Genomic DNA, 12833 nt, shown 5'->3' with positions numbered 1-12833 from the left:
GGGTGGAATGAATAAAGAAAAGACATAGGATGGTGGGAGAGTGGACAAAGGAAGGGCCATCAACATCCCCTAAGGGCCAAGATACAGTGGCTCTGTAGGTCAAGTCAGAGGTTACAAGAAACACAGGTATAAAATATATTTTTCCTTAAACAAATGTAGAGTGTCACTCAAAGGAAGAAAATATTGCATGAAAAGGCAGAAAACATGTCTGTCTTGAACATCCATGCTTCCTAAGTAATTCCTAGCACCATACCCTAGTCTTGGAAACAAATAATTCCTGAAAAATATTGGATAAAACAGGTAAGTCTTTGGAGAAATCAGCCAGAAGTGAGAATAGAGAAATAATTCAAGCATCCAAAGAAATTCCAGGAGTTTTTAAAGTGTTACAATATGGTCATGTTATTCGGTTTTGTGTAAATTGAATTGTTCATCTTCAGTTAATCCTTATCTTTGGTTTGTTTGTTTGTTTTTCTTTTCAGCCCCACTGTGTTCTCCTTGCCTCAAAGGAAAACTCGGCACCTGTTAAACTTGGGGGCTTTGGGGTAGCTATTCAATTAGGGGAGTCTGGACTTGTAGCTGGAGGTAAGAACACTATTTTTTAAATTTCCTTCAAAACCTCGTCACTTTCAGGCTGGTGTAAAACTTTCAAACTAAATATTAGTCCATCCTCAGTGTTTTATACCGCATTCCACCTCACCCTAACCCACCCACAAAAGTGCCATAATGTAGTTTTGAATTTAATAATTCTGTAGTCATAATTAGAATTTTAGTCCCTTAAGATAATAGACTCTGTCTTTTTACTCTTTGTATCCCCAACACTTAACAGGGAAGAGACCCAACATACAAAGATTAAAACAGTATTGGAAGAAGATGATATTTGAGGCAAAGTGACTTTTAAAGTTGAACTGGCCGAACGAAGTCAAATCTAAAATATGTGGATTAACTACTTTCAGGTTACATCTATGGCTAATTCTTAATTTCACACTGTTTTCCTCTTTCCATTTGTGAAAGAGTCCCACTCAAGCCATCAATCTGTGTATTTGGGAAGAGCAAGCAGATGTGAGTACAGACTGATTTTATTATTAGCCAAAACAAACATAATTAGAAAATTCCCATGCCAGAAAAAAAAAGAAGAAAAGTTCAAACAGAAACTTTCTTCACCAGTGTACAGAGGTGGATGCTAATTACAGATTCAAGTATTTGGTTTTATTTATTCCTTTCAGTAGATTCCAGCGCAGAATGCTGCCCTGTTTTTAGTTTTGTTCTTTAGTTTTGCAAATTACTTAGTTCTCCCTTCTGCAGACTACCAATCTTCTAGTCATTGCTTTCTATTTTCCATCTCGAAGTACTGCCAGCCTTCACAAGGAAGAAAAATATCAACAGTATTAAATTCAAATACCTAACAAATGATAAATATCAAAATAATAATCTTTTACACAGGATATTTCATTTAATTCACTATTACTAAAACATCGAAGCAGTATTAACATAGACCATCTTCTGAAAAATGAGCCATGAGTCATAGTTGTATTCTTTAAATCATTATTTTACCACATTGCCCTCTAAAATTAAATTGTGTTTAGATTTTCTTCTAGTTTTGCATTTTCTTCTAGCTAATCATTTCCAAGAATAGGAGAAACTGCAAGTTGAGTATAGTTTTGAAAACTGATTTTTTTTCCTTCTAATTCTAATGAACTAGTGAATTCAAAACTAATGAAAAGTTTTGAAATTTTTCATCTGTGATTAGAAGACTGACCATAGGGTCAGGTAACAAAGAACAGTTTAATCACAGAATCATCGAATCTCAGAATTCGAAGGGGCCTTAACTTCTCCAGTCTTGTAACTAATGATTGAATTCTCTCATAAAATTCCCAGCAAAGGGCTGAGCTCTAGTTTAATTCCTCACGTGGCAAAGAATTCACCATGTCCCAGGACAGTTCATTCCATCTTTGGAAAGCTCCTAAGTATTGAAACGTTCATCCTTGCATTGAACGGAAGTCTGTCTTCCTGTAACTTCCACCCAGTGGTCCTAATTCTGACTTTTGGAGCCACAGTAAACAATTTTAACCCTTCCATATGATAGTCATTCAGATGCTTGAAAACAGCTATCATGTCCCCCTAAGTCCTATCCAAGTTAACTTGCCTAGGTTAATTTAGCCATTCCTCACATAAACTGGTTCAGTCTCCTGACTGTGCGCCAAGTACAGAGCCAAGACTGAGCACAACTACAGGTACTCCCAAGCACACAGAAGCTTGAGGTTATCACTTCTTTTGCCGTGGATCTTACATTTCTGTCAGGCTTCCCAAATTGCATGAGCTTTTTGGACAACCCTATAACACTGCTGGCTCATATTAATCTTGCAATCAACTACAAATCCTAAATTGTTGTTTTTAAACAAACGTTACTGTTAAACTAACTCTCTCAAATCCGGTATTTGTACAAATCACCCCCATGTTAAGACTACACAATTAAATAACACATAATTTCTGACGATTACATCCCGAAGGTTGATGGGATGATATGAAATAAAACGAATGCCTTTTATATGCTATATACTGGCCATTTATAGTGTCTTTGTTTCTCTTGATCTGGATCTTCATCCTGTTAGTATTAAAAATGGTATGGGCTTCATATTTTACTGTGCATCTCAACTGAAGGGGAAAAATGGATTCATTCGATTTACCCAGACATTTTTTACATGTTAATCTGTTTTCCTAAAGTCCATGAATCTTTCCCCTAAACTGTATATTTTTAAAGCTGATTTTTAACCCACAGTGTGTCAGTTATGCAAAATTTATTTTTCTCAATTCTTCTAGAATTAAAATACTTTGTGATGGTCAAAATATTGTCGTTTCTTAAACATACCTTTCCTTGCAGTCTTGAAATACCTACTTCAAGCATTGCAATGTCTTTTAAAATACAGTCTACATATGTAGATAAGGGATAAATGATTTCTCTTATAAAAAGCTTTCATGTTGTTTAAGGTATCAATACTTTTGAAAATTTTACTATTTATCAGCTCATTTGCTAATATTTAACAAAAGGCTATTTTCCTGTCAGATTAGAATCTTTGATCACTCAGTCCTCCAAATAGAAAGGAATTCTCTCCTTTATATGTTCCATATAGTAAAAACCATTTACGTATATTTACACTTCCCCTATCTGAAACTCAGCTGTTTGGAAAACTCACTTATCCGGAATATATCTAGGAACCTAGGAAATAATTATAATAGCAGCAAGACATTTCCTGCCCTTAATACCTGTTCATGGTTCTCTCAAGTGAGCATCTAAAGACACACTCTGAGGCTGACATGCTTCCATTTTTCAGAAACTTTTTTGTGGATTCGTGTTCCTTCATACCTTGCACCTGCTCTTCCCTCTGGTTAGAACGCCTTTTGTCATTTTATGTATCTAGTTAACTAAGTATTCTTGAAGGCTAGCTAACAGTCATCTCTTAAAAGCAGGCTGATCTTCACCATCCCAAGTGAGGTAACCCTATTCCTTCTGTCCCATATTACCATAGCTATCTGGGCTACATACCTCCATGTAGCATTTGATGCAGGGATTTGTAATTATATCAAAGACTGAGGTTTGTGAGGGCAAGGGGGGACCATGGCTTATCTCTTGTATGCCCACAGTGGTCCTAGATTGTGTCTGGGACCTAGCAGGCACTTAGGAAATTTTTCTAAATGAAAGAATCTTGTTTCTAATGAGATTACAGTTTATAGCAGATTTTATGCAAAAATTAGGAGAAGACAAGGCTAGGGTAAGCATAGTGAAAGAAAAGAAATGAAAACCTGACAGAAAGAAATACATTGAGCAGACACCAAAAGTTGGAAAGCACAGCAGCCTTTTGGTACTGAAGAAATCAACCCTTGCATACCTCTGAAGTTCCCAAGGGCGATTTTGGTTCCACACCAGAGTTCTTTCATTGGTATCCACAATGATAATTCTGAGTCATCAAGAAGAAGTTAAATTACGTGCAGCATCTTGTGTAAGAGAAGTCAGGAAATTGTAGAAAGAGAGCCATCCAAAATTATTAAAGTAAAAAGGTTTGGGTGCATAAAGATCCAGGTCCTAAAGTATTGAATATGTACCTATTCAGAACAACTCTCCCCACCCTGAGGTTCTAGGTAATAAGCTTTTATTATATTATCAAAAAAGCTAACATTTAAATATTTAAATGTACATCGGAAGTGTCTCATATACAGTGACATTTAATTTGGCTTGGTAATTGGCTTCCCGTTCTTAGAATTCTGTGGTCAAAGTCATAAAAATCAAGTGACCACAAAGAAGGAAAAGTCAAGTGATCACAAACCAGGAAATTGGGGAGGTTGGTGTATGTTAAAGGTTAACTCCAGTCCTTTCACACCTACCGATCTTCATGAAATAAAAGAATCATTCCTATGTATTCTTTCTACCAGGGTCTTTTCCCCTTTCATCTATGAGCAAATTCTTGAACCAAAAGACATGTATATTCCTCAAGGATGAACCCTAATTCTCCAGAACCAGGGTAGTCTTCAATCTGGATAAATGGAAAGAACCTCCCCTGGCTGGCCGGGGCTGGCTGTGGTGGCTCTGACTAGTCCCAGATTGAGGCCTACATTTTGAGATGCTTGGTCCTGTCTTGTAAGGGAAATAGTAGGAGTCAAGTTGAGTTTCAAAGCAGTATCCCAACCGTCGGCAGGTACCTGGCTGGTGCCCTGGTACCAGTACTCTGATCTCTTACCCTGCTTTTCCCTACTTTTACCAGCTCCTGTCCATCAGACCAAGGCAAATTCTCCAAGGGCACTGCCCTATCCAGGCTATTAATGAAGTAGAAGGCTTAGTTCTCATCATTTCAACTTCTTTTTGTTACTTGAGGGAACCAAATGGGGCAATATGGAAATAAAAATCTTTCCTTCCAACCAGTAGAGTTTTCACTGATCTACTATACATTTTAAATAAAAATATTTTCACTCCCTGAGCCCTGAACTTAATCTCTTCTATTATGGGGGAAGGAGAGGAACCATTATGATCTGCAGCAAAGGAATATTCCCAGGACACAAGCTAAGAGCTGCTTTATCCTTCTCATCCCAACCAGGTTTGACAATCACCAACGAGACTTTTATGATATATTCTCTCTAGCTGGATTAGAAGATCTCTGAGGTCTTTTTTTAAACTCCGATCACAGTTCTGAGCTCTACATAAAGTTTTGTGCAAGCTTCAAAATAAAAATTATATTGGACTCGTGATGATGAGGGTGGGGCTGTAAGGGAAAGGGAGGAGAGGAGGGGCCTGCATAGAGCTAGAAGAGCTGCCAAGTCTGGTGGGCAGTTACCCTCCCACAATAATTTCCCTACAGGGTACAAGCCTTTCGTTCTCCAGTAGAAGAAAAGACTTCTTTTGGGATGCTGAGTTAAAGATGGTTACTAGTGTACAAACAACTGCTTTCAGATTCCTTCCTGAAACCTAACTTTGATAGGAAAAAAAGAAAAAGAAAAGCGCTTCAAAAAAGATAGAAGTCAAAGAAGATTGAATGGGAGGAGCTTCATGATTTTACTTTGGTTTATGTCATATATTTGCTCTCATTCTGTTCAAATGTTAACATTTGGAGGAAGCTAAAAAATCTTATTATAACAAAATATTACTAACCATTGTTAATTGCTGCAATTAATTCCTAAAATCAACTGAACAGGATTTCAGATTCATATTCCAAATAAAAGTTCTCAGCATTAGGTTTAATTTGAGAGTTTCTATTTGGCAGTCAAAAGTAGTCTTTTTCTCTACAGATATTTTCTCACTTGCCCCCCCTCTCCCTGCCCCTGCCTCTGCTCTATATTTTTAGTAATTTTCAAACTTGTGAAAATTAGAAAATTTAAACAACTTCTTCATGAAGCAACAAATAGGTAAATACTTACCATGTAGCCTATGGAATTCAATAGGAAGTAACAGTGTTAGAAGACAAAGTACCTCTCCTGGGCTCAATATTTTCAAGACGTGATTAGATAAATAATTTTTTTCTTTCTGCCTTTTTTCCTTGATTTTATAGAGGAGGGGAGAGGTGGTAAGAGAATATTTGCATTGTTAACCTTGTCATTCACACTGTTATTGTTCTATTATTTTCAGTTTTCAAATGGGAAACAAAAAGCCCATTTTATGTAAACATTTTTCCTTGATGTTGTCATTTTAAATGTAGGACGCGTCGGAACACCTCATTTTATGGCCCCAGAAGTTGTCAAAAGAGAGCCTTATGGAAAACCTGTAGATGTCTGGGGTTGTGGCGTGATCCTTTTTATCCTGCTAAGCGGTTGTTTGCCTTTTTATGGAACCAAGGAAAGATTGTTTGAAGGCATTATTAAAGGAAAATATAAGGTAACATATTATGAACGTTTTATTTTTCCATTGAGATTAAATTATTCTGAAAAATGTGTTTTGAAGTTGCTGTCTGTCTTTGGATTACTTACTGGTTGTCACATAGTCACCCAGTCAGAGATGCTTGCATCATTGATCCACCAGCTTTGTTAGGCAACAAAGGCCTCAAGTAAATTTGACCCTATCGGCCGAACTGTCATCCAGATGACTGGCTTTAAAACAACCATTGCCTCACCCCTCCCTTCTCATTCCCTCTGTGCTGCCCCTAAAGTCTATCCCATGTATTTGGATTCCAACTCTGTGTTCAGTCCAGAAGACAGGGTCCCCACTCGTCTTTGATACAGTGTAAAAACCAGAGATCAGATGGATGTTCCCCTTTTCCTCCATGTGCTAATCAACAGTGTAAGAGTCCTGGGCTCTCAGAGTCATAAAGCCACACTACAAATCAAATTTTTTTACCACAAGTACATTCTAGCAAAACTGCCTCTTTAGCTAAGTCAAAGTAATTGGTTAGTGCCCTACTTATTTCAAATAAAATTCTAGCTCAGGGAAAGAATTTGGACTGCTCCTTGGAATTTATTGTGAGCAAATTTGACCTTTTATTTTACCCTGGGTAAGGTGTTTGTGACAAACCTGTGCCCAGATTTTATAGTATCCATTAGCTGTCTGGTGACCGAACCCATTTATTCAGGCTAAGCTGGAAAATAAACTTCTTTGGCTCTTCTTTGTGTAATTTGAGAAAAGGGCTTTATTTTTATTACTTTTTGCTTGATTTGTAAAGTTAAAATGGAAATTTCATCCAGGTAATTAGTCATTCTTTATCTTAATTTTAGATTTAGTGTCTATTAGCCTTTATTTGATTTTGCTTTATCATACATGTTATTTTATTGCATTTTATGTAGTCAGCCAGCACAGCTGAAAAATTTGCCGTTTACCTTCCAGGATAAACTGAAATGCCAGTATCACAACGGCATTTCATAATATAGTTTAGAGCCATTTTGGTGTGATTTAAATATTTATATTCATCTTTGGCCACTGTGAATTGGAAACTGCATGTACTATTCACAGACTCCTGATTAGTACATTATTACTTTCATTACTAAGTAATTTAAGAAGTCATTACTGACATCATGAGTGGCTATACCAAAAAGACCTAGGGGATTCTTAGAAATAAGCTTAAGGTTGGTTTCACTATCCGAGCTCTTATACTTTATTGCCCTGTACTACCTTGTATGGCTGACGGAGTAGGATGCTCTGTATGGGAAGCACAGAGGAGTATGTGTCTGGATATCAAATCAGGGCAGCTTATTTTGAGGCAGTTCTTTTTCCTCCTGTTATTATTAACACATGTACTTTCTATTCAACAGAATCACTGTTTCATTTTCAGCCATGCCTGGCAACATAAAACGAAACACACAGGTTTATATAACGCTACACTCCAAAACTGTGAGGCCCCTAAAGTTGTTTTTTTTTTTTTCAATTCCTCAGTTATGTTAGAATTTTATATGGGACTTGAAACAAATAAAGAAAAAGAAAAAAAAAAGAAATGAAAGGTAAAGTAGTTTCAGAGTTGTAGCCTTATCCTTTAAGCCATAACTGAAGCTTGTGGAAGTGAGAAGGTGAGAATGGTCTGTACTTTTTTTCCCTTGGGCTTTATGTACCATCGGCTTATAAAGGCATACAGGTTTGTCTTTTATTTTATTTGGATTAAGATATATGCCAAAACTCTGTTAACAGAGAAAGATGTTTTAAGTATAGGTTTTTCTGCTTCTCTTAGAGTCAGTTGACCACTGGGGAATAAAATCAATCCTTTCAAGGTAACTAAAAGTCTCAGGAAACTGCTTGTAAGTAATCATCCCCCTCCAATCCCTTGAAATTGTAAGTGGCTATCAGGAATGCACGGTTATGGCTTTCTGGTTGAATTTTGCCAAGTGAAATCACAGATACTAGCATATGAAAATAAACACAGTAATGCATCAGCATAATAATAATACTAGCAATAATGATAGCTAACTCATACATAGCACTTACTATGTTCCAGGAACTATTCTAAGCACTTTACTTATATTAACTCTTTTCATCCTCACAGCGACTTATGACGTAGGTACCATATAATAAAATCTCCCACCTGCCTTTTTGAGTTATAAGCATTCGCTAATAATAGAATTCTTCCTTTGTGTTTGTTCAGTTGCTAACTTCCTGGTTTCCAAGGCAATGTGCTTCATTCCAACAGCTTCTGGTATTTGAGTTTGTCTATTTTTAAAGCATTGAATAGTTATCTTTGTTTCTTTGTTTAAAAAAAAAAACTTGGACTGTTCACATATGTCCAAAAATTTGTTTGAAAATTTCCTATTCTTAGCATTATAGTATAATATAGTCAGATGGATGGTGGCAACTATACCATAATTTCTGTACCTGGGGGTTTGAAGCTTTGAGGTTAATTCGTATTTACTATTACTTGGCTAACCTCACCTCTCACTTATATTCATGGCTTTCCTTACAAAAGCCTCAGGTTTTCAGCATCTTAGTTTGAAGTATAGATCCATCTCTACCATCAGTGATGAACCTATTGGGCCTTTAAAAAAAATACTGTGCTGTGATTGTGTCAGCATTTATTTTTACATTTTTTATTACTGAAAATTTCTAACAAACAAAATAGTAGAGATAATAGTATAATGAACCCCCAGCTTTAACACTTATCAACGTACAGCCAACCTTGTTTTATCTATATTCCACATGCTACTAGATTATTTTGAAGCAGATCTCAAAAATATTTTATCACCCTGGTGGTCCTTAACAAAAAAAATATTAAAATCCTTGACCTCTATGAGTATTTTCAGGAAAATTTTGATGACATATTTTAAATGTAGTACATTTAAATTGTCATAGTTTATAAACTACTACTGATCTTAAATGATTTTAATTTAACTTTTTATTCTTGTTTACTAGCTTACTTGATCTTTTAAGGTCAATATGGGAGAATACTATTTAGCTAAAATATATGCTAACATTTAATTTCAATTAATTTTTTTATAAAGGACAGAAATATATTTCACAAAGTCTCTGAAAGATACAGTGTCATCTTATATCACTTATTTCTGATAGCCAGTTGGTATCTACACAGCAGGAGTTCTTAGCTGCCTGGCTTTAGTATTCAGATAAGTGAGACTGTTTTATAGCCCTGTTGTGTTCCCCCTTATGTACTCAACCTCCCAAATTAATTTCAACTAGTCTTCTCTGCCAAAGGAAGAGAAAACCCTGGACTGGGCTTCCTCATAAAAAGGACTGGGGAGTATACTTCTCAACCTCTATTCACTTCAGAAATCTTAACACCACTTTCAGATGATTTCTCAACCCCTTTGCTGAGGACAGATCATTCAGACTTTAAAGACTACAACATCAGCCCCAAGATGGAGAAGAGGAAACAAGGCTATCTAAGCCCCATCTAATCACTTACCTCCTTATTTCAAACTCGTCAACTGATCACAATTTCAGTAGGATGACAGTATTTCAACAGTCTCATGGCATTCATTTTAATTAAGGGATCTGACAAGAGAAGTGACTATCGTTTGGAATTCTGCCTGTTAGAAAAAGAAAATGGAACATTTTCCACTCCACGTCTACTAGAGCAAAGCCTCACGTTAGCCAGAGCGAAATGTCTAATACTAACCCTTGGCGAGACCATAATGATTCATGTGTACTGTGATGCAAGTTGTGATTTCATTTGCCTTTAACCTGTTGTGGACTTTATTCTGCATCTTTCTCCCTTAGGAGGTGACAAAGGTCTCTGCCAGTTAAAGCCATGGCATTGCTTAAAGCTCCTGGCACCAGGCAGCTCCCATGAGCTCACCCAATCAGTCAGTTTCCTCATATTAAATAGGGAGTGAGACCCTACTCCATCTCTACCCTCCTGTCCCCACTTACCTTCCCAACTCCAAGCCCTAAGCATTCCTTTGCATTTTTTCCTGGTTCCTGGTCTCAGACATACCCCTTTTCCCAGGAGCCTTCCAACTCTTTTCCTCATAGATCCACAGCCTTTCTCACAAGTCGTGTGTCTTAGGAACAACTCATAATTTTTTTGTTTGACTTTAGTTAATTTACCTTGTGGCTTAGTCGTCTCATCTCTAAAAGAGAAAGAAAAGTAACTTCTTTAAGAACAATATACAAGTGAATTGGGTTTTTTGTAGGGCCTATAGTAATGGTATATTTTTTCCTAAATACTGAAAATGACATACAGTGACCAAAGTCTCCTATTAATAAAAGCTACTTTGTGTAGCTTCACAGTTACTGCTAATTCCAAGTTTTAAAAGCAAAATATTAAAAATATTTCTTCAAAATTTTAAATTTTTAAATTTTATTTTAGTCCTTTCTGGATCAAAGTATTCTAACCTTTTTAGAGTCTACATTCTAGACTCTTTATTTTAGCTGAGGTAGAACCTGGAATCATGAACATTCTATTCTTCAATTATTAAAAATATTATTACATATATAACAACAAGAACATGTATAACGAATATTTACTGCTGCAAATTCTCATGTATTGAACAACAACAACAGAAAAAGAATTGCATCTGTCCTCTTCTTCCTTAGAAAGCAAGCCTTTAGAATCAGATTTCTCCACCCTGCTCCAAGAATTTTATTCACGTTGAAACAGCATAGGAATATTAAATAACAGAGAATGTTAACTTCTCACTGGACATAACTGTGTAATTTTCCTTTCCCCCTCTTCAGATGAATCCAAGGCAGTGGAGCCATATCTCTGAAAGTGCCAAAGACCTAGTACGCCGCATGCTGATGCTGGATCCTGCTGAAAGGATCACTGTTTATGAAGCACTGAATCACCCATGGCTTAAGGTACATGAGCTCATAGGTGGCCATCTATACTTTGTTCCAGTGACAGGAATGCATTGCCCTGTAAGGTGCCCCTTTCCACCCTTTTTTTTTTCCTGAGCATTTTTTCGTTACAGTTTTGTTCATCTTATTTGCTGTTTCTGTACATCCTCTGTAAACATCTAAGAGGATGTACCATTCGAGTGACATTCAGCTCTCATCACAAGAGGGTACAAAAGCGGATTAAGGCAGAATCCATCAGGGAGGAAGGCCTATTTGTTCTCTACCAACACATGTTCAAAAGATGTGCAACATGAACAACGGAAATAGCACTCAACTGTGTGATAATTAAAAAGTGATTATCATTATTTTGGGTGTGAATGTATACTTCATACCATTATTTTTATTTCAGTAGATACTAGATATGGGTTTATCGTCTTAGGAAAAAGGCAGATTTTAAAAGTTCTTTTTATATCCCATCCTGCTGATGAAGTATTAAAGGTATAACTTGGGACTTCAATGAGACAGTACTATTTGATGAAGACATTACACTGCTCAACAGTTCCAGGAAATTCTCACTTTACATGTGAGAAAACTAAGCCTCAGAGAGGTTAAGAATCTTGCCCCAAGTCACAAAAGTTGTCAGTGGTGGAACCAGGATTTTAATTCAGCCTGCCACACCCCCTTCCTTTGTACTCAAGATCCTATCCAGTTCACTTACTCAAGGTCACCGCTCTCACATTTGTCCGCTTCCCTGCATCATCAACTTCCTATCTCTGTTGGATCTAACAAGCTACAGTTTATTTTTATTACACACACACACATCTTCTCCTGACCTAACCACCCCCTCCAGCTTCTACCCCTATTCTCTGCTCTCCTTGACAGCAAAACTCCTAGAAAGATTTATCTCTACTCACTTTCTCCAGTTTCTCCCATCTCTTTGTCTTGAACCCACCCTAGTCAGGTTTGCAATCCTACCAACTCCACTAAAATAGCTCTTGTCAAGTCACTGCTGACCTTCACATTGCTGAGTCTAGTGGCCAAATATCAGGTTTCTCCCTCTTGGCATATCAGCAACATTTGACATCCATCCTTCCAAAACACTGTCCTCCCTTGGCTTCAGGACACCTCGCTCTCCTGGTTTCCCTTCTACCTCTCTGGCTGCTCCTTTTCAGATGGTGCTGATTCTTTCTCATCTCCCCCCACCAGGTCTTCACAGTGGGGTGCCACAGCCCCTCCTCCTTCTATCTACACTCAGACCCTTGGAAACCTCATCTAGTTTTAATGGCTTTAAATGCTATCTGTACACCCTGAATTTATACCTTTAGGCTAGGCCTTGTCCCCTGAGGTATTCTTAATTTAGTTTACAGTTTTGCTCCCCAATACCTCTCTGATTTCACCCCTTACTACTCTCCTCTTCTCACTTTGTTCCCTCACGTTGGCCTCCTTGCTGTTCCTCAGCAGGCCCATACTTGCCTCAGTGCCTCTGTGTTAGTCGTGCCCTTTCCCTAGAATACTCTTCCCCAAGGTATCCTCATGACTTATTCCCTCACCATCTTCAGGTCTTTGCTTAGACATCAGCTTCTTAGTAAGATCTTCCCTGACCACCCAATTTAAAATTTGAGAGAAGGAATGTTCCCTGCCACCA

The 12833-nt window shown here is 37.3% G+C and overlaps 1 protein-coding gene across 8 annotated transcripts in view; it reads left to right on the top strand.

Moving 5' to 3' along the window:
* Positions 1 to 12833, top strand: part of CASK (calcium/calmodulin dependent serine protein kinase) — a 414851-nt gene that overhangs the window by 280194 nt on the left and 121824 nt on the right. For all 8 annotated transcript variants that reach the window (XM_061179474.1, XM_061179472.1, XM_061179470.1 and 5 more), the window contains exons 6-8: positions 480 to 582; positions 6180 to 6355; positions 11087 to 11209. In XM_061179474.1, coding sequence (XP_061035457.1) covers positions 480 to 582; positions 6180 to 6355; positions 11087 to 11209 — 402 coding nt within the window. The remainder of the gene's footprint in view (positions 1 to 479; positions 583 to 6179; positions 6356 to 11086; positions 11210 to 12833) is intronic.

This window comes from Eubalaena glacialis, chromosome X, assembly GCF_028564815.1.
Source record: "Eubalaena glacialis isolate mEubGla1 chromosome X, mEubGla1.1.hap2.+ XY, whole genome shotgun sequence".
NCBI lineage: Eukaryota > Metazoa > Chordata > Mammalia > Artiodactyla > Balaenidae > Eubalaena > Eubalaena glacialis.
The sequence above is the reverse complement of the archived record's forward strand: the minus strand, read 5'-3'. Positions and strand labels throughout refer to the sequence as shown.